The 21,439-nt window shown below is 35.8% G+C and overlaps 4 protein-coding genes and 1 non-coding gene across 5 annotated transcripts; 4 read left to right on the top strand and 1 right to left on the bottom strand.

Moving 5' to 3' along the window:
* Positions 1 to 995: 995 nt before the first annotated feature.
* On the top strand, positions 996 to 3,199 carry LOC106329545. The gene has a single exon (XM_013768228.1). It carries the CDS (start codon positions 1,274 to 1,276, stop codon positions 3,029 to 3,031), a length of 1,758 nt encoding a protein of 585 aa, XP_013623682.1. The 5' UTR covers positions 996 to 1,273; the 3' UTR covers positions 3,032 to 3,199.
* Positions 3,200 to 4,155: 956 nt separating this feature from the next.
* On the top strand, positions 4,156 to 6,237 carry LOC106329507 (homeotic protein female sterile-like). The gene is made up of 4 exons (XM_013768182.1): positions 4,156 to 4,319; positions 4,422 to 4,566; positions 4,662 to 4,737; positions 4,834 to 6,237. The coding sequence occupies exons 2-4, from the start codon at positions 4,537 to 4,539 to the stop codon at positions 6,156 to 6,158; spliced, it is 1,431 nt and encodes a 476-aa protein (XP_013623636.1). The 5' UTR covers positions 4,156 to 4,319; positions 4,422 to 4,536; the 3' UTR covers positions 6,159 to 6,237.
* Positions 6,238 to 6,586: 349 nt separating this feature from the next.
* LOC106333158 (transcription factor MUTE) lies at positions 6,587 to 7,882 on the bottom strand. The gene is made up of 3 exons (XM_013771634.1): positions 7,723 to 7,882; positions 6,972 to 7,409; positions 6,587 to 6,874 (listed from the first exon to the last, which is right to left on the bottom strand). Exons 1-3 carry the CDS (start codon positions 7,816 to 7,818, stop codon positions 6,785 to 6,787), a joined length of 624 nt encoding a protein of 207 aa, XP_013627088.1. The 5' UTR covers positions 7,819 to 7,882; the 3' UTR covers positions 6,587 to 6,784.
* Positions 7,883 to 13,818: 5,936 nt separating this feature from the next.
* TRNAG-GCC lies at positions 13,819 to 13,889 on the top strand. The gene has a single exon. It is a non-coding gene; the product is annotated as a tRNA-Gly (tRNA).
* Positions 13,890 to 16,720: 2,831 nt separating this feature from the next.
* LOC106336296 (protein trichome birefringence-like 10) lies at positions 16,721 to 19,531 on the top strand. Its single transcript, XM_013775083.1, has 4 exons — positions 16,721 to 17,557; positions 18,236 to 18,625; positions 18,701 to 18,859; positions 18,963 to 19,531. The coding sequence occupies exons 1-4, from the start codon at positions 17,112 to 17,114 to the stop codon at positions 19,336 to 19,338; spliced, it is 1,371 nt and encodes a 456-aa protein (XP_013630537.1). The 5' UTR covers positions 16,721 to 17,111; the 3' UTR covers positions 19,339 to 19,531.
* Positions 19,532 to 21,439: the final 1,908 nt, after the last annotated feature.

The raw sequence follows: 21,439 nt of genomic DNA, 5'->3' as shown, positions 1-21,439 counted from the left end.
ATCCTGTACTTTTTAGGAACTATGTTGTCGGAATAGCAGATGTCATGATGATATATTGCAGATATCACTGCCTATGGCGTATTGCTCGCTGTTTTCAGATACGGTTTCATCACAGACCAAACAGTTTTGGTTTCTGTATGCGCCTTTCATTCCAAGGGAAATGATAGTTCAGGCGAATCCTCCTGTGTTTACAAGGAACATTTTTTATTTGATCGGTCGTATCTTTACACTTTACATGCATAGATACTGTTATCTGCCATCCTCACAATTTGATTATTCATGTTACTTACTGCTATAGAGCATTGTTGAATAATATTAAGCGTTAGCATTGATTTAACCTAACTTTACAACATGTCAAGGGGCGGCTGTGTAACTGGGTTCCAAGAATAATGCATAACCTATACTTCCTGAATGTTTTTTACAATATATGTGAAATTAGCCTTGAATGCTATTTTGGCACATTCTCAAGGTTGTGCGTGATATTGCCATGCAAATCAGGCTAATGTTTATTCTTCTTATGGTTTATTCTATTTTTCTTTTTTTGATAAATTCTTATGGTTTATTCTTTACATGCTTGTTTTTAGCATTTGAGTATAATTCTTTTTATAGGGACCGATAAAAATAATACAATAGCATCTTTGTAATCTAACCTAAACGTTATCTTGAGTAAGAAAATTTACAAGAATCAATAAATCTCCAAATAAATACACTTTTATTAAGCTAAAATGTATTTAAATAGACCAATGCTAAATTTCTGATCCAAGATAAGAACCCTTATATTATCGCTACTAAAATTGTTAGTTATACTAAATCACCATCTTCTTTTCTTTTCCTTTTTCGTAACTATAACATCTTGCTTTGATATTGTTAGCAAAAATATCAAAATTGGATTTGCTATTGGATAATTACTATTTGTTTTATTTTTGGAAGCAACTGATTTTCCCTCTTATTTATAATCCAATTCTTAACAATTATTTTGTCTTAATCCTCAAATAAAACGATTTAGTATAAAAAATATTATTATCCTGCAGAGAAATTGGAGCGGCGGTTCACGGCAAAACACCAATCACCACCGTGAATAATTATCACCGGCGAGCAAACAATTCTTTTGCCCACGTGTGCTCAGCTCAATTCTCAACGCAGTCATCGGAATGAGGTCATGGTAAATCTAATAGAACCAGGGGCATAATCGTCTATACAAAAGATTGTCTTTTTTTTTCTCATATTTTATTACTTGAATTTGCACTTTCGGGTTTTGGTCGGTTTCTTCAAAATGACGGAGAAAGGACCGATTCTGTCTCCGGCTCCAAACCAGTTACTTCTCCAACGGTGGAGTCCTCTACTTCAATGGCGTTTCGGTGCTCTCACAGCACTCGTCTTCTTCCTCGTGTTATTCGTGTGGAGCATCGACGGTTTCTCTATACAAACCTTCGCTGAGCCATGGAGGCTCAGTGCGTACTCCATCCGCGTCAGTTTCTCTCCGTCTCCTTCCCCTTCACCCTCACCGAAACCTCCTCTTATAGAGCCCCAAAAGCCCACGACAGGCCCACGAAATCTAAACGCGCAGAAGAAGACGAATCTCACTTCGAACTCGACCCCGTGGATCGCCGCCGAGTCGGGGAAGAATTACACGGCGAAGCTAATTGAAAACTGGTTGGCTCCGGGAGGTGCACCGTGCAGTGAGGCGAAGACCGTCGAGATTTCACTTCCCGGCGTCGACGGGATTGATACGGCGGAGCTAACCGCCGGGGAGATCCACGAATTCAAATTCCAAGCCTTGGACGAATCGAAAAACGCCGTTTGCATCGGCGGGGACTACTTCGAGACTGATTTATCCGGCGAGAACTGGAAATCGAGACCGCCGGTGAAAGATTACGGCAACGGAAGTTACTCAATGTCGTTGCAGGTTCATCCTGACTTCGCCGGTGAATTTAACCTCACCGTTATTCTTCTCTTCCGTCATTACCAAGGCCTTAAGCTCAGCCCCGCGCGTCTAGGCGTTGACCGGAATCTTCGCAACGTCCGGTTACGCTTTGTCAAGAAGCCTGACGTTGCTCTGCCGGAGCTCCGGACATGTAAAAAGTCCGACTTTACTAGAGATGCGTGGTCGGGACGATGGACAAGGCTGGATAAGAACGAGAGTTGCCAGATCAGCAACGACGGACGTTACCGTTGCCTTCCCGCGGACTTCCCTTGTGGGAGACCGTGGTGCGAGGGGGCTCTTGGAGTTATAGAGAGCAATGGCTGGGTTTACTCCAGTCATTGCTCTTTCCAGATGTTCTCAGGAGATGACGCGTGGGACTGCTTGAAGAACAAATGGATCTTCTTTTGGGGAGATTCGAACCACGTTGACTCCATCAGAAACATGCTGAACTTCGTCTTGGGTCGTCCGGAGATACCCGCTGTACCGAGGAGGTTTGACATGAAGTTCTCTAACCCGAAGAACGAATCAGAGACTGTTAGGATCACGAGTATCTTCAACGGCCATTGGAACGACACGCAGAACTATCAAGGCCTTGATTCGCTTAAAGACCAAGGGTTTAGAGAGTTGCTCAAGAAGTACTTCTCGGAAGACCGTGTTCCAGACGCTATGGTCGTGAACTCTGGCTTACACGACGGGATTCACTGGACCAGTCCTAGAGCCTTTGAGAAAGGCGCTGAAACCGCAGCTGCGTTTTGGAAGGGAGTTTTCGACGGGGTCAAAAGCAGGGGGTTGCAGCCGCCTGAAGTGGTTTTCAGGAACACGGTCGCTACGGGTGGTTACGCGAGAACGCTGCCGTTTAACCCGAGCAAAATGGAGGCGTTCAACGGAGTGTTTCTAGAGAAAATGAGGGATAAAGGGTTGGTCACAAGCGTGGTGGATAACTTTGATATGACGTATCCTTGGCATTATGATAATAGGTGTAACGACGGAGTTCATTACGGGAGAGCTCCGGCGAAGATGATGTGGAGGGACGGTGAGATAGGACATCAGTACTTTGTGGATTTGATGCTTGTTCACGTGTTGCTGAATGCATTGTGTGTGAGGTAGTAGTGATGATTAAAAGTTTGGTTTAGGAGTCATGGATTCTTTATTTTTGTGTAGACGTTTTGATTTATTTTTGGTTGTAGTATATATCAAATTAATATTTGGGAAAACTCAAACTAAAGCTTGAGTTTATATTGTATAATGTATAAATAGCGAGAGGTTGGTACAACAGATGTGTACTAAAACATTTTGCTGATAATAAGAATGTTGATTTTCTTGCTTTAAACTGACTTTTGAAGTTGAGAGTAGTTTGTCTCTGTTTCATTACTCTGTTCTTGTTTCTTTATACATGTATTGGACTTGGAAGTTGAATTTCTACGAGTTGAGGGATTTAAGCGTTACCGAGTGACGAGTAATCTATTATGGTCGCAAGTTTAAACTGAACTAGATGATAATTATATTTACTGACACAGTCAATTGGTCTTGAAATGAATAAACGGCCCCGATCATACATGTTCTTGACATATAATCGAAGCGGTCGATTGATATTATATTCTTTAGGTCCATATTCATTGACTAAAATGAATTGTTACCAACGGTGACGTCGATGAGAAGTATTACCTTTATAGTTCCAAACGTACAATAGTGCACTTTCCCAAATCCCAATATATGAAACTGGAAACGAATCTAAAGGGAAAGATGAACCAGGAGAAGAGAATCGGACGAGAGCTTCGAGATAATGTTATTTTGTTAGCCAGGTCATGTTCTGCAGGGGACACTCATGTGATCAACATCTATTTAGATTAGGCAAAATCTTCAGACGACAAAAGTCAATTATTAATATCAAATCAACATGCCACATGTACTTTTTCAATAATACACATTCTTTTTGGAACTTTCCAAATGTTTGAAATATTACTCTTTTATGTTTTAGTTCTCTATCGATAATTGGTGAACCATGCATCATGCCAAACAAGTGTTAAGATCCTAATTTTAATGTTCTTTTAATTACTTGATCAGATTTATCTAAAAACGTGATAAATATATAATCAGGCATGCTTGGTTAAATCAATATTCTTTAAAAAATCAATATTAAAATAAATGCAAGAATCTTTCACCAAGAAAGCCATTCCATTCTTTTTTTTTTTCCTAGGCCACTCTAAATGCATCTATATGAGATAATGAGAAATGTGAATCTCTTAAAAAAATTAACTTAAGGCAAAAGGTAAAGAAAGATACGCAAGAGAGTTGTGTGTTCATGTTATGTATATGCTTTAACAACAACGAGCGATGATGGTAAATGCGTCTGAAGAAAAGTATCTGAACTTCTTTTTTTTTTTGAAGCAAGAAGGTATATTTCTCAGATATTACATATATAAATATTTACATATTCAGTGATGTAACCTATTGATGTCCTTGAATGAGTTCACCATTTTTTTTTTCTTGATTGAAGTTGCAAGTACAAGGAGTAATCCTCTCAGATTTGGAAATAAAGATAAAAAGAGAGAAAAGATTTGAGTTTCATCACTAAACCAATATTTTTCTTATCATCCTTTTGAGAGAAAAAAATGAGCAAAGAAGAGTTCATGAACATCCAGGTTTGTTCACCATTTCCTTAAAATTCATTCTCAATATTATTTTTTTCAAAAAGAAATCTTCTCTTGACTTGAATCTGTGATTTTTTTATTTCTAGACTTGTGTTCTTAAAGTGAATATACACTGCGAAGGTTGTAAGCAAAAAGTCAAGAAAATCTTGCATAAAATCGAAGGTAAAAGAAAAAAAAATAATCAAATTCAAAACCTCTTTTGACTTTTTTTCTAAGTCTTGAAACTTATTTTGTGTTTGTCTGAAACAAAAAATTCAGGTGTTTTCACGACCAAGATTGATGCAGACCAAGGGAAAGTGACTGTCTCTGTCTCTGGGAGCGTAGATCCTTCAGTTCTCATCGAGAAGCTCGCCAAATCTGGTAAACATGCTGAAGTCTGGGGAGCTCCAAAGGGCAACAACAATCCAAATCAGTCCCATGACTCTCACTTGGTGAATCAGTTAAAGGGAAGGCAGATTGACAACAAAAAAGGCAGCGGTGGTAAGAACAATAACAACGATAAATGCCCGAAGAATGTTGGAAGTGGAGGTGGAGGTAGCAATCCACACCAGATACAGAAGATGAAAGGGTTTCAAGATATGAAGCTTCCTCAGCAGTTAAAGGATTTGAATGGCTCTGTTCCTGAGAACAAGAACCAAAAGCAGCCAGGAGCGAAGTTCAATGTTCCTGAGGAGGAGGAGGATGATTATTTTAGTGATGACGATGACGAGTTTACTGATACTGGTGACGAGGACTCTGATGACGATGAGTTTGATGATCTCCCTTCTCCGTCTAATAAGATGATGATGCCTAATAATCAACAGATGATGATGAACGCCAATCTTGGCGGTGGTTCCACCAAAAACGGCGGTAAGGGAGTTTACGGCGGTGGCAAAGGTGAACCGAACGGCGGTGGCGGTGGAAAAGGTGATTCTGGAGGCGCTGGGAATCAAAACCAAGGCGGAGGCAAGAACGGAGGCCAAAACGCCAATGGTGGACGACATCCACAAGATGGTAAAAATGGCGGTGGTCCAAACGCTGGAAAGAAGGTTAACGGCGGAGGTGGTGGACTTCCGGCCGGTTTTCTTCCCATGGGAGGCGGAGTACCACCAAACATGAGCATGCCAATTGGTGGTCTAATGGGTATGGGTATGGGTGATCCCATGGGAAATATTCCGGCCGCTTTATGTCCCATGGGAGGTGCAGGACCATCAAACATGACTATGCCAATAGGTGGTCTAATGGGTATGGGTGGTCTGATGGGGAATATTCCGGCTGTTCATGGATTACCGGCCACCGGTGCAAGCGGTATACCGCCAGGTTATTTCCAAAGGGCCGGGCCAGATCCAATTCAAATGCAACATCAACAACAACAACAACAGTATTTGGCAGCGGTTATGAACCAGCAACGTGCTATGGAAAACGAACGGTTCCAACCAATGATGTACGCAAGGCCACCACTGGCAGTTAACTATATGCCACCGCACATACACCTACACCAATATCCGAATCCTTATGATCCATACCCGTATCCACCTCATGGGAATGATCAATACTCTCATGTCTCTAACGAGGAGAACACATCAAGCTGCGATATTATGTGATGGTTTCACTATTTTTATAGAATTATAGTGTAAAATTTGGACGTATGTTAAATTATGTTGAAGTTGTTATTCTCCTTCATGTGACTTTTTATTTGCTAATCAAGAAAATAAATTATGAATATACGAAACTGCTATGAACAAATTCAGTAGATACCAGATCATGATTAGTAATGAATATTCACACTTTTAGTACTCTTATATATTAATAAATTTTCTATTTGATAAAATCGTATAAAAGGGATAAGGAGTCTTGCTGGAATTGGAGTTGTATATATCCCACGGATCATTATAATATGAAAGATCACTTATAAAAAAAAATTATATGAAAAGATCCTTTTTCCCCACTATATATCCACTATATATGGATCTTGTCTTATACATGGTGTAACCTCATTCTCATAATACTCATTCAGTCCCAGTTCCCATAGTTAGAGCATAATCTCTGATTATTTATTATGGAAAATTACAACTTTGATCGAGTTGGGATACAGAAACAAACTAAAAGTAAAACATAAGTAATACAAGTCCATAATAATTAAGTTTATTTGAGCTTGTTTCTAGCAAGGTGTCGAGTATGCTCATGTAACCATACATGCTATGACGCTAGTACGTGTATACTTTTGGTTTTAGTTGGTAGGAACGATGACTTCAGGCACAAAGCTTTTCTGAACCTCAAGGGTTAGATCCTCCAAGCTTAAGTGACACTCCAGTCCTATCTGCATATGTAATTTAGTTATATTTTAGCCTAATTTTATTTGATCCATGTATACACAATATAAAGCTTATAATATCACTAATACTTGATCCATGTACCTTAACAACAAAGAAGTACAACACAGTCTCCTCCATGCTGCTAATGTTGAGATGAAGAACCTGAAGAGATAGTTTCTCCAAGACGGATATGATCCTCACCAGCTGCCCCTCAATTCGCCTAGAGACAACTCTCAGTACAACGTTAGAGCCTGAGATCTTGGCTTCGACGTTAGCATGAGGGGAATTGCAACATGCTCCCACTTCCTTGAATGTGCTTGTGGTCATTACATTCTCGATTCGACTAAACGGCACTCTAGTGGTTGTGTTGGTGGTGGTCGCGGCTGCGGCTAATATGGATGGCTCGAGTGTTTGGTGATCGTAAGGAAAAGAAGGCCGGTTTAGTGTCTTTCGACGTTTCTTGGACTCGAGAACTTGCACCAGTTGCTGAAGCTCTTTGATGAACTCTACCACTCCTCCGATTATCGAAGCTTGATCTCCCTAATACCGTTCAATCATCGAAAACAAGACCATATTTATGAATATATTGGTGCATGCAAGTAGTAATTTGTTTTAACATGTTAACAATAAAATATATGTAGTCTATCAACACGCACACACACACACACACATATATCTAAAAATTCGAGAAGGTTCGTTCAATTATCTGGAAAATCAAAATTTAATGACCCTTTGAAAATACTTCAACAGAGAAATCACCGATCATTAACTCTTGAAACAATTCATAACCTCTTGGATAAAATTAAATGAAATTGAGTACAAATTAGGGAAGTAGATATAACATGAAAGTTACCCTTTTGATATAGAAACAAGGAGTCAAAGAACGAAGGGATTTAAGATGCTCATTCATTTGCCTTCTTCGATTCCTCTCAACGGCGATGTGAGACATGATCGTTGATTAATAGTCAAATATATCTCTTCGAGGTTCCTATCTATAGGATGAAGATGATCACTTTTCACTTTCTTTTTTGACACATTCTTCAAAACAACGTGGCATTTATACAGCCGTAACAACAAGAGATAGTTAGGGTTAGAGTTCTTTTTTTTCAAGGGTTCATAAATGCACTATGTCGCTATCTCGTGACATTCTTTTGTCTCTTATTAACTTTCTCTCTTTCTTATTACTATCAACAATATGTATATACAGTAGAGAAAGGTATGCATGCATACACAAAGATACGTCACGTTTGTGAAGTTGGATACATTTACATTTACATTCACTGCGTGAGGTCTTTTATAATTTTATATCGTATTTTCATTTAGATTGCATGCCTTTGAACCACCTTCTTTTACTTCTAGTTTGTACCCCTGTGCCTCCTTTTAGTTCTTAGAGCATGTCCAATGGTTAGAACCCTTGATGGGTTCTAACCATTAGTTTAATTGTTAATTGTGTACTTTGTGATGTTAAGAACCCTTGTTAACATAATTAGTTTTCTGAAAGTCCAATGGTGAGGTTCTTAAATTTTTTTTTACTTAAATGCAATATGTAAACTCTCAATTGTTTTTTTTACTTAAATGCAATACGTAAACATATATTATCCCAAATATATTGACAATGTCATCACAATCCGCAAATTTTGATTGTAAGCTACTGCACTGTTATAAAAAAATATCAGACCTCAATCTCGTTCATCAGTTTCATAGCTTCGATAATGCAAACAACTTGACCCTTCTGCACCTTATCTCCAACCTGCAAAGTGCAAAACAGAGCAGACTCACCTCAACTTCAAATATCTGGCTTTCAAATCTGAGAGGAGAAGGCTAGAGGAGAAGGCTAGAGGTGACCATTGAAGATATCATGGGTTCAAAGAGAAAGCAGGGAATGGTTTGATGAGAATCATAGAATCCTAAGATGGTATTTACGGTTACCATGGAAGAGCTGTAGAGCTATTGAATGCGGACTAGTGATGTAAACAACGTAAATGCGATCATTAGGGGACAAATTTAATGATAGGGTTTAGACGTTACTCAGTCGTGTTCTCTGATAGGCCGTGTGGTATAAACCAACAGTCGTCGTGGTCCTTGGTGCCGTCAATAAAGAAGAAACACGATCAGATACAATAAGCACCATAGTGACCATAGACCAACCATGGTGACAGGGCTAACCCCAAAAACTCCATAGCCTCGATCTTCTTCGTCTTGAGCTTCCCCTTCAAGCCCAACATCTCCAGGACTCAGTGAATCTGCATAGTGACCAAAAACCCAAATCACATCTCTGCTTGTAATACACATAACATCCACAAAGTTCCCACCTTTAACCATCAATTCACCACAATGAACCATCAAAATTCATAAATCGCTTCTAGTGATTCGATCAAAACCGAGACGAAATTGGAAACCCTAACACCGAAATCAAACAAAGAGAAAGGGAGAAAAATAAAATACCCAACAGAGAGCAAAGTTTTTGGACAGGCGTGGAAGCAGGAGAAGGAGATTTCCCAGTGAAAGTGGATTTGAAAGTTCATAAACCTCCACAGTGATTTCATTGACGGATTTGGAGGAGGAGGTAGCAGTGATTGATCGGTTTGGTAGAAAAAAACATGCAAAGAGAAAAGGAAGAAGATAGAAAGAAGAACCGACGAAAGAGAGAAGGAAGTAGATCGAAAGAGAGATGAATTTTTTTTTCCTTTAGTCTTAAGAATAGCCAATAGGTGATGGTCACGTAAGGGGTGTTTACTGATTCTTAAAGCTCCATGTTTGACACCGGTTCTAATGTTTAATTGCATTTTGGATTTATTTTTTTTGGCTTTTTCTCAAGAACCCTTTCATTAGAACCTCTGATGGAGGTGGTCTTAATTACCGAGATTCCTTTGTAACCCATAGGCCCATTTCATTCACCATTTGCCTTTTATTAATAAAGCCATAAGGCTTTAATAAATTGGCCCTACACTTTCGGCCCATTTGAATACCTGAGAGAGGGTCTATCTGTGGAATATACTCAGGTCTGTAGGTGTGGGCATTATAACCGATACCCGAACCCGAACCCGAACCCGACCCGAAGTAAGCGGTTCGGTTCGGGTTCGGGTAGTGTCAAATACCCGATCGGTTATCATCTTCACCAATTCCGGATAACCGAACCCGATCGGGTATTACCCGATAACCGAAACCACCCGAACATACCCGAAATTATATAAGCCTAAGCCTGTTTTTATTCCCTTTCCCAAAATCTATCGAGCCGTTTAGAGTTCCCGACATTTGCGATTCCCAGATTCTCTCAACCCGTTGATTTCCCTTAATCACTCCTATTTCCTTTTTTTAATCATCAAAACTGGAAACCCAATATACTCTGCCCTCTTCGACATCTCACTCTGCGACGTCGAGAAGACAATCACAGGTAATTTCCAAAAAAAAAAATTTGTTTGATAAAGTTTGTTTGATTGAATTTGTTTGATTGAATAATAATATTATGTTTGTATAATGATTAGAAGTTAAATTAAGTGAGATTCGATGGTAAAGAAGTTAAAGTTAGTGTTAGAGAGATTCAGTTTCGATGTTAAACAAGTTAAAGCGTGGAAGATTGAGTTTCATGTTTTGATAATCATCATGTTTTGATAATCATCATATTGATTTACTTGTGATATCGATGAGCAGAGAAGTTAATATGATACTTTTGTTCCTTGCTTTGGTTCATCATCACAAGTTTGTTTTTGTAATCACTTTTTTGGTTTCTGATGAGCAGATGGGTTCATCATCTGCTCCACGACTCTGTGATGACTATTATGAGTGACTTATTCACTGAGTATAGTAAGAGACACGGAAAACATGCAGAAGCAAGCAAACAAGCTTCTCAGTCTCAGTCTACACAGTCATCTCAGTCTACTCAAGAGCATGCAACAGACATAATGGACTTTGTTGAGGATGATATCGGTTACAATAGAATAGATATAAGGTATAACAATATGTTAAAGGAGATTGGTGTGAGAGATCTAAATGAGTTAGACGCTTATCTTAAGGCTGACGTTGAGGTGGGAACTGATTATGATGTGCTCTCTTGGTGGAAAGTCAACAGTGGCAAGTACCCAATCCTATCACAAATAGCTCGAGATGTATTAGCGATGCAAGTTTTTTCAGTTGCCTCTGAAAGTGCATTCAGCACTAGTGGCAGGATAATAGAACCTTATAGGAGTTGTTTAACTCACTACATGGTTGAGGTTTTGATTTGTACAAATCAATGGCTGAAGCAGGACATTAAATTTGAATCAAAGGTTCTCACAAATACTCAGCTACTAGTAGATGTTGAATCAGATGATAAGTTTCAAAGAGGTTTGTAAATTTATTGTTTAGTGCTTTGTTTCCCTTTGTTCTGTAACTTAACAATCTTATTTTGTTGTCTGCTGAATATTTTGCAGAGTATGAACCTCAGAATCAGCACCAAGTTGACTGAAAGATAAGATAATATCAAGTTATGGACATCGAGTTTGAAGGTATAATTTTGATCACAAAAGAAACATGAACTCGTGCTATGTTGTTCACTCTTCTATCTTGTATAACTTTGTTTTTGTTTGTGTAACAGAATGAAGTCGAGAAGGATACAAGGAAGTCTTTACTAGTTTGTTTGCTTCGGTTTGTTTGGGTTTGTTTGCTTGAACCTGGAGACTAAGATTATTTGTTTCGAGTTGTTTGTTTCTTTTTTTTTTGTCAAACGAGTTGTTTGTTTCTGTTTTCTACTGTTCACTTTTGATTTTATCGACAATTGCATTATCAGGAAAGTTCAAGAGTATGTTTGTTAGGTACCAACTAAAAAAGATAATTTTTTTTGTAATACAAACTGGATATCGGGTATACCCGAAAATATTCGAACCCGATCTATAAATACCCGAACCCGACCCGAAATCTAAAAATACCCGAACGGATATTATATCCCTTTACCGAAATACCCGAACCCGAACGGATATCCGAACGCCCACCCCTATCGAAGGCTCTTCTTTAATATAACAAATTATTAGCCAGAGTGTTTTTTTTTAATTCTCCATGATTATCCATAGTTTTACTTTACGATCGAAACCCCATGCTATAGTTTTTTTATATGGATCACTTTGCATGAATTAATTAATAGACTCTACAAGAAAGATGATATATAACCTTTGTAGCAAACTTAAGTTGTTTAAGTTTCTTTCATGAGTCTCCAACGACATGGACGGCTCATTAAGATTCCTCCCAAAACTAGTATGTTTTTAATAAAAAGAGGTATTGTAAAATTTTCGGTTCTATTTAATTAGTAAAAGCTAGCAATATCTAAAATTCTCAAATGCATGTTCCAAACTTCATTTTTATACGATCTTAAGTTTGTAACCTAAAGCAAAAGGTTGGGAAGGGAGGAAGGGAACAAGCTAACAAGAGAAAGGGAGAGAGAGAACAAAGTGAAGTTGTTAGAGTGACACACAATTTTTTCTATGCAACAAATCCACTGGAATAACACATAGTTTAGCTTATTGTTAAACTAACAAATGCGAATATGTAAGATTTTTTTTGAACTTCTATCCTAATGAAGTCCCAAAATTGTGGAAGCTGGAAAGAAAATGTTGGTGACATATGTTTGTAGCTGCCAATGTTATGATATAAGACATGCAAAGGTGCATGCCCCATTTAACTCCACCTTCGCTATTCAATATTTCCATGGTCTATCACGCTATAAAATACTGATCGAGAAGAAAAAAATCAAATCAAATTCCAATAAGAAAACTCACGCTCGATCAATATGTGTTGACACAAGAGCAAGTATATATACACTTAATATTTAGCAAAAAAAAAAGTATACACTTAATATCTTATCCACAAAAGTATATAGAATTTGGTTGTATGAATTCTATTTGACAAATTAAAACTAACAACTTACTAGTAACTTATTTTAGTTAAGGTACGGTAACTTATTATGAAACTCTGATTACTAGTAATTATTATTGTTTTTCCAACTTTCTTGAGAAAATAAATATTATTTATGCATTAACATAATGCTTATATGCAAACTATCTATCTATACAGTGTACTGGCAATCTAATGACGTTCACATTTGTTGCAACTACGCAAGGGTCAAAAACCAAACCAATTCAATCTGATTTAGTCTTGGTTAAGTGAATTCATCCTCTATTAGCAAAAAAAAAAAACATCCTCTACGAAAATATTAATTGTAGTAACAGAAGAAATGTAAATTCTGCGTTTTCATTTATTTCAATAGGCAAATGGACATGGCAAAGAGCTGACTATCAAATTTTTCACAAGAAAAATCCTTCACAGCACGAAACCTCTTGAGACTTCTTCGTATTACCCTTGAGAGTTCATGCCACTATCTTTTTATCAGCTGGATCCACATCATGTACTGCGTGTAACCAAAAAAAAAAGAGAGAATAGATTGTATGATTTGTATCAAATACAATAGGGGTTGACATTTCAACCTTAATCACCGTTGTTATACTGAAAGAAAGAAATCATATATATACTTTTGATGGATTTTTCAAATTGCTGGAGCTGAGAAATGAAACCAAAGTTTAGGTGATGCTTGAGGTAGACGACTCTTTACAATCTCCATAGCTTTAGAGAAGCCCATGCCATGCTTTCTCATCAGATACACCACCACTATAGTCACACTTGAAAGAAAACTCACAACAATCAAATTGTTGTAGATGACAACAGTAACCAAATCACGAGGCTAAAGTATAAAAGCAAACTACAAGACTCATATCACACATGACACACCCATTTTGGCAACTGGGTTTCACGGTTGAGTCCTAAAGCTACTATATCAACTGCTGAATCTATCAGACTATGGGGAAAAGATCAACCATTTTCTCCATCTTCTCGCTCCACTTGTTCCACTTTCACTAAATCCACTCAAAATAGGTGAACAGATATATGAAGACATAATTCTTTTGCGTTTTTAAGATTACAACAAGCACCAGTGGTCTAGCGGTAGAATAGTACCCTGCCACGGTACAGACCCGGGTTCGATTACCGGCTGGTGCATTTCTTTTATGTTGTTGTTAATGTACTATTATTGGTTTTGCCTTCACTCTCCTCCGGTCTCTTCGCTTTTACACTAGTCATTCGGCTCAAAAGCCTATAGTACAAAGCCTATAGTACTCTACAACAAACATTTTTACTCAACGGTTGATGTAGCCCGATAGGCCTTTATTGGGCCTCGATTAAGCTTACTGCTAAATTCTTATGTAGCAAATAGAGGTGAGTAAAGAGGAGGTGATAAATGATAACCATTACATACTCAATCAGTTGATTGTTTGTTACTAATTGAATGTAGAATGAAATTTTAAGAAAATTATCTGTTAACTAATAATTAAAAAAAAAACGACACGAAACCGCTATATATAATCAAATAAAACAATTTATGTATCTATTTACTCATATTTGGGTAATATGATATATTTACCCTATAAGCGATGCCGTGGTCTTCTTGATGGTTTAGGTTTGCCTAGCATGCTTCTAAGTTGATCACAAATTTGTTATTTGCCTAGTTTCATCCTGGTTTTTTTTTTATTTTTTTAGCCATATGTAACTTTTTGCTGTTAAAACCTTGTAAAAGAACTCTTGTTCCATTTTGGTATAATATTCACATTTTATCAAAAAAAATAAAAAAATCTCTCTGTTAAAGCAAGGAAGCAGTTGTTATTCCATAGGAAATGATTCAACAGAAATTGATTATGCGCAAATCACATACTTCTTCTATTAAAAGCGCACACGGCTCAAGGCCCCCACCAGTACGACCACTATACCAAATTATACTATCTTTTTTTTCTTAATAATAAAGCGGATTTGCCTTAAGAAAACAGTTAAAAACAGCCACCTGCTCGAAATAAGAATTTTTCTTTTTCTTATCACAAGAATATATGCTTCATTTTTTTTATATACGCATGCTTGCAATTTTAATAAAATTTAGACCCGTTACTGCTTGTAGATTGCAATAATAGTTGATCTTGGAAATTAGCGCTGTACTAAAATACGTTTTATGCAGACGTACATGCGCTGACTATATATGTTATACGGAACCTAGGCGTATTGAATTTCATAGTTCGGTTACTTTAAACAGTATAAACTGTTTTAGAAGTTTAAACTTGAATTAAAATGACCAATGAAAACAATTATTTTACTCGGTTGTGCGTGAATCCATATTTTATAGAAAGTAATTCTTTGTTTTACATCCGGTTTCTACGGTAAAAGTTCATCTTAATATATATTATTTCCGTTTCATTATAAGTGTTGTTTAAAGATTTTACACACAAATTAAGAAAAAATTAATTTTCTGTTTTAATTTTAATTAATATATTATTTTTGTTTGATTTTATTAATTTTTGAGCAATAAGGATAAAAACTGAAAAACATTTAATATTACCTTGAAAATATAATGAACAAAATTTAAAAGGTAAAACGATACTTAATATGAAACGAATGAGTATTTAAAATTTTACTATTTATTTTAGATTAGAAATATTTAGAACTATACAAATTTATGATATATATTTTAAATCTATAACTATAATTACAAAAATATTATTTTTAATAAAATATTTATCGTATATGGTCCACAAAAACTCCCTTATATAACAATTGTATTCACTTTCTTACTGCTTTTGGTTGTGGATATTATTTGCTAGTATTAATTTCTTAATTACTTATGAACTTTCACTTTCACGCCTGTAGAAAATCTATAGTTACTTACCACATAAACATTTATTTTTCCATTATTAACACATAAATAATAAAATAACTAGATTAAGACCAGCGCATTGGGATAAACATTATATATAAAAATTATTTTATGTATTTTATGTTTTTAGATATTATGAAATAATAAATATATATTGAATAATTAAAAGTCAGTAACTATTACATATATAATTAAATTGGTGCGAACGTATAAATCAATTTTATTAATCCAGACAATTTTTTTAAAAAAATTTGATAGTATATGTAATTAAATTTAAATGATATTAACATATATAGTATATTTTTAATATTAATGTCTATTAAATGATGCTTTCTACTCATATATTTTTTTGATCATGTGCATCTTTAATAGCAAAAAATTTAAATTACTGATAACAAAATTTTCATTGTGGAATTAATAATTTTAGTAATTTATAATTTAAAAACAATTATCAATGTTAGTTCAAAACTTTTATCAAAGATATTTATTCAAAGTAAATTTTGAAATTAAAATATTTATTTATTCAATATGGTTTATAGTTTAATTTAAAATGATATATATACATATATATTTTAAATCTTAATGATTAATTAAATTAGACTTTTATTTATATGATTTTGTAATCATTTGTATTTTGTCATAACAAAAAATTTAAACAATGGATCGCAAAATTTGAATGTGAGACTTTTAACAGTTTTAGTAATTTAAAGTCGTTTTTTAAAATTCAAAATATAACATATACAGAAAAATCTAAATTTTTATAATATGGTTATTGTGATTTTTTTAAATTATTTTAATAGTTTAAAATTAAACAAATTTGATAGAAGATACATTATTTTTTTTATCAGATCTTTATTATTCAAAATCATTAATTGTCATATATACTTTAGTCACATTAGGCAATTTCGTAATCTTTATTTAAGAAAATAATAAAAGACATTAATAATGAATTTATGGTTAGTTTAATAAAAAACTTATTATATAATTAGATGTACCAACATATTTTTCTAATTATTCTAAGAATCATTTTATTGATAACATGTGTCTACAAAAAGAAGTTGTAATGTTTCACAAATAATATATGGAGACTAATCTTGGTGGATTCAAGAATTAATGTCCATATTTCCAAACCCCCACGATTCTCATCAACCAATAGCCATTCATCTCCTTGAGAATGTGAACACAAAAAGACAACAAGACAAAGTTGAGAGTTTTCTTTTTTCATCTCTTCTTTGTTTGGATTCGCCATTACAGAACCGCTCTTTGGTCTCTTCCTCTTCCTCTTCTCTTGTCTGATAAAAATCAAAACTTTTTCTTCTCATAAAGATTTAAAAAAATTTCAAATAAAAAGCCATTCATGAGCGTTTCATCGCTTCCTTGACACTTGTCTTTCTCATCATTCTTCATAATTTGTAGAGAAAAGGAGCCACTTTTCTTCTTCCAGCTATTAACAATCCTCAGCATGCTTCTCCTTCATTCTCCATCATCATGTGAGCCATCTTCTTGAACTCTCAAAACCCACCAGAATGTCTAAGAACACACAACTCGAAGAAAACACAGAAGCGAAGCCATTCAAGAGGTCGAGGCTCGTCTTCGAGCCGTCTCTAGGAGTGTTGGGGTTCTCCTTACTCGGTTTATGCTTGGTATGGAGCTTCTTCTACTTTGATTATAGAACCATAGCTGCTAAAAGCTATAACCTTTCGGACAAATCAGAGAGATTCGTTTGGCTCAAACTTGAAAACAAGAACAACAAGAGTGATGTTATTGGTTCAAACAGAGTTGGGTTTCTGGAAGAGAGTGGAGATGGGTGTGATGTGTTCGATGGAGATTGGGTCTGGGACGAGTCTTATCCTCTGTATCGGTCCAAAGATTGTAGCTTTCTCGATGAAGGGTTTAGGTGTAGTGAGTTTGGAAGGTCTGATGTGTTCTATACTCATTGGAGATGGCAACCTAGACACTGTAACTTGCCCAGGTAAAGACAAGTTTAATGTCTTCTCTGTTCTTACATAGTTTTTGCCACTTGGTTTGTTCTAGAGAAAGTAGATTTTGAACAGTGTGGTGGAAACAAAAAAAGGGTTATTGAATCTTAGATTAGAGCTAAGGATACAGTAAACTACAATTTGTTACAGTAACATTAACTTAAGTCATAGCTTGTTTGAGTTTATGTTGCTTTCAGCTTTAATGTCGCTGTCTATGGTCTCTTCTCAAGTTGTGTCCGTAATTTATGGTTTAAGATAAGCACAACCTAGGGTCAGCTCTCTCTTATCTCGTGAACCAGTCGTCTTCGTTGCCTATTAAAGCCAATGCTTTTTGTTCTCTTCATCTCTTGATTAGATCTTTTCATAATGGTCCCTTCATCAAACACCTATTTTTTGCAAAGGCTTTTGTTTTATATGAACCCGTGCGTTTCTTGAAATGATTAGGTGCCACATAACATGTATGCAACATTATCGTCAAAACTCTTGTGAATATAGTTTTTTTTTTTGTCTTTGCGCAAAATATTCAAAAAATCGCTAGGTGGTGGTTAGATTGCTTATAAAATATTATTGTTTAGGCGGTGCGCGTAGACCTATTTCCAAAAAAAAATATCTTAGAAAAATCGACCCGATTTTTAGAACACTGCTTAAAGTTAAAGCCTTTATGTAAACAGGTTTGATGCTAAACTGATGCTAGAGAAACTTCGAAACAAGAGGCTAGTCTTTGTTGGAGACTCAATAGGAAGAAACCAATGGGAGTCTCTTCTTTGTCTTCTCTCTTCAGCAGTCAAGAACGAGAGCTCGGTTTACGAAGTGAATGGAAGTCCCATCACAAAGCACACAGGGTACTTAGTGTTCAGATTTCAGAACTACAACTGCACAGTGGAGTACTACAGATCACCATTCTTGGTTCCTCAAACCAGACCACCAAAAAGATCAGCCAATAAAGTTAAGACAACTTTGAAAGTAGACACTATGGATTGGACTTCGAGTAAATGGAGAGATGCAGATGTTTTAGTGCTCAGTACTGGACACTGGTGGAACTATGGGAAGACTGTTAGAACGTAAGTTTTGTTGTCTCAGTGTCTCTCATCTTTGTTCAGTTTAATCTGATCTTGAAATGATGTTGTGACTAACAGGGGATGCTACTTTCAAGAAGGAGAAGAAGTGAAGCTTAAGATGAGTGTAGATGATGCTTATAAGCGAGCTATGGAGACCGTTATGAAATGGATACAAACCGAGGTTGATTCAGACAAAACTCAAGTCTTCTTCCGCACATACGCCCCTGTTCATTTCAGGTTTGTATAGCTCTTAACTCTTTTTTTAGGGTTCAATTGCGTGTGTAGCACGTTAGTTGCTTTTTTAGGGTTTATTTTCAATGTGCTTGGTCCTGTGAAACAGGGGAGGAGATTGGAGAACGGGAGGAGCATGTCACATGGAGACGTTACCTGAGATTGGAACTACCTCGTTGGTTTCATCAGAGACATGGCAACAGTTGAAGATTCTTGGAGATGCGTTATCACATTACTCCAACAGATCAGAGACCGTTGAAGTGAATGTGTTGAACATTACGGTAATGTCTGCTCAAAGAAAAGATGGTCACCCGTCGGTTTACTATCTTGGCTCGCGTGGTCCTGCACCGCTTCATCGCCAAGACTGTAGCCACTGGTGCCTTCCTGGTGTTCCTGATACGTGGAACGAGCTCATGTATGCGTTGTTTATGAAACAAGGAAGAGCCAAAGAAGCAAATAGTACAGGAAATGTCACAATGTCGTGACCCTTGACAGGACAACAAGCTCAGGTTTCTTATGCTGATGGCGTTTTATTGAAGGTACTGAGCTCAAAGATCAAAAAGGGTTTGAGTATTTTTCGATTAGATTCATTGGGTGGGAATATGTAATTAGGTTGATCATTTTAAATGATGGTTGTAAAGATAAAAAAATATTAAATGATATTCAAAGTTTCATATAGATTGAGAGTTACCACACACACAAGTCTAGGTAACCTTATGAAACAAGGTTCAAATTGAAGATTTGGTCTGAAAAACATTGAAGATTTTTGAACCGACTACAAAAGAAGAACAGGTAATGATACTGTCTGGACATGCTGATCTGTGTCTGATAAATCAGAGTGCACGTACGCCTGTCTGGCCACTTCCTTTTAAAAGTGGGTTTCTTTATATCTTTTACGTGTAGACATAAAGAGTGACGTACCAATTATATCATCAAGGGTCATGCCAACTAAACATGCATACCACTTTAACCCCGCGTTCTTATACCGGCTCAACATCTTTAGCTTACTAAATGACTACTTAACAAAAGTGCATGTATCATTATTATTCCATGAAATACACCAACGTCGTTTTATTCTATAATTTTATGTTTATTTTCCGCATAATCTAATATTGAAATACTAATTACAAAAGAGGCCCTTTCAATGAATCATATCATGAATCAAGTCATGATATGATTCACAAAAGACGAGTCGGTGAAGCTAAATAACCAAGTCGGTGACTGTGACATCACATGAGCCTTAGCAAGAGTATGATGACTTGATTATACTCTTCGGAAACACCAAGTCCCACACTCTTGACATTATTTATTTGGTCATTTGAGGATCATGGAGTAAACATAGAGATAAAACTTACTTTCATTTGAATCAGTAAATATGGTTTAAGATGGTTTGGTTTAATAAGCTCAATAGTGAATCCATTCACCAAACATTACGATGACTACTATTTTGTAAATATGTTTTTGAGTCATTTAAATTATCTTTATTACTTAGACAGAAAAGTTATACAACTTAACAGTTTGACAACCGACAATTTAGGTCGAGCATATGCGTTGAAGAGAGGTTTGAACATATTTTCTTCACGAGGCTAACAACGAACAATCAACGTGTTTTCCTTCAAAAGCTAAATAAAAGGTCAAAATTTATTCGGATAATAACATTTTGAATGTCGATATATAGTTAAAAGTTAAAACATATCTCAAATGTGGCCCTACCGTTCCATATAGTTTGGTATATATGCATAGGTCACCCATCGTCGACATGTGCTTTTTCGGTGGATAGAACTTTTGTCAAATGTTGCTCAAAAAAATAAATTTTTTCAAATTTAGATAAAATATCATTTGGAAATTACGCGTTAGAATAAGCATTTTCTTTCTTCAAAAGTATACAAACATAACTCGTTTCTATTACAATTTTAGCTATATCTTGTCAAGACATATATCTTGGTCCTAATTGATAATGGTTTACTAACTTGGATGTACATATAGAAATTTTGTTTCACAAGTGATATTTTTATTTTTCTCACTTTTCTCTACAATATAAGCTTGTTTTCTTATTTATACTTGCTAAATTTGTTGAAGAAATTATATATGTTTGTAGAAACTTTAATTATATATCTTTGTTTTGTTCTTGTTGTGAGTTGTGAGCTTTTGATTTAAAATCCGTAGGATTGCAAGTAGGAGTTTTTTTTTATCAATTGCAAGTAGTAGTATCATTGAACAAACCTTCCGTCGATACCCATTTGTGTGTGGGGACTTACTTTTGCCAGATTAGATTGCATTATATATTTATTCTAGGGCAAATCTCCAAAATAGTACATTTCTAAGTTTATATCACAAAAATAGCACTCAAAAACTAAAATGACCAAAATAGCACCTTTCTAAGTTTATCCTTTGAAAATTTTAATTTTTTTATTTTTCAAAATTTGAAATCTTATCCCAAAAACCTCATTTCTCAACTCTAAACCCTAAACCCTAAACTCTAAACCCTAAACCCTAAACTCTAAACCCTAAACCCTAAACCCTGAATCCTAAAATCTAAACCCTAAACCCTAAACTCTAAACTCTAAACCCTAAACCCTAAACCCT

The sequence above is a fragment of the Brassica oleracea genome, chromosome C3 (genome assembly GCF_000695525.1).
Source record: "Brassica oleracea var. oleracea cultivar TO1000 chromosome C3, BOL, whole genome shotgun sequence".
Taxonomy (NCBI): domain Eukaryota; kingdom Viridiplantae; phylum Streptophyta; class Magnoliopsida; order Brassicales; family Brassicaceae; genus Brassica; species Brassica oleracea.
Note: the sequence above shows the minus strand (reverse complement) of the source record. Positions and strands in the feature narration are given on the sequence as shown.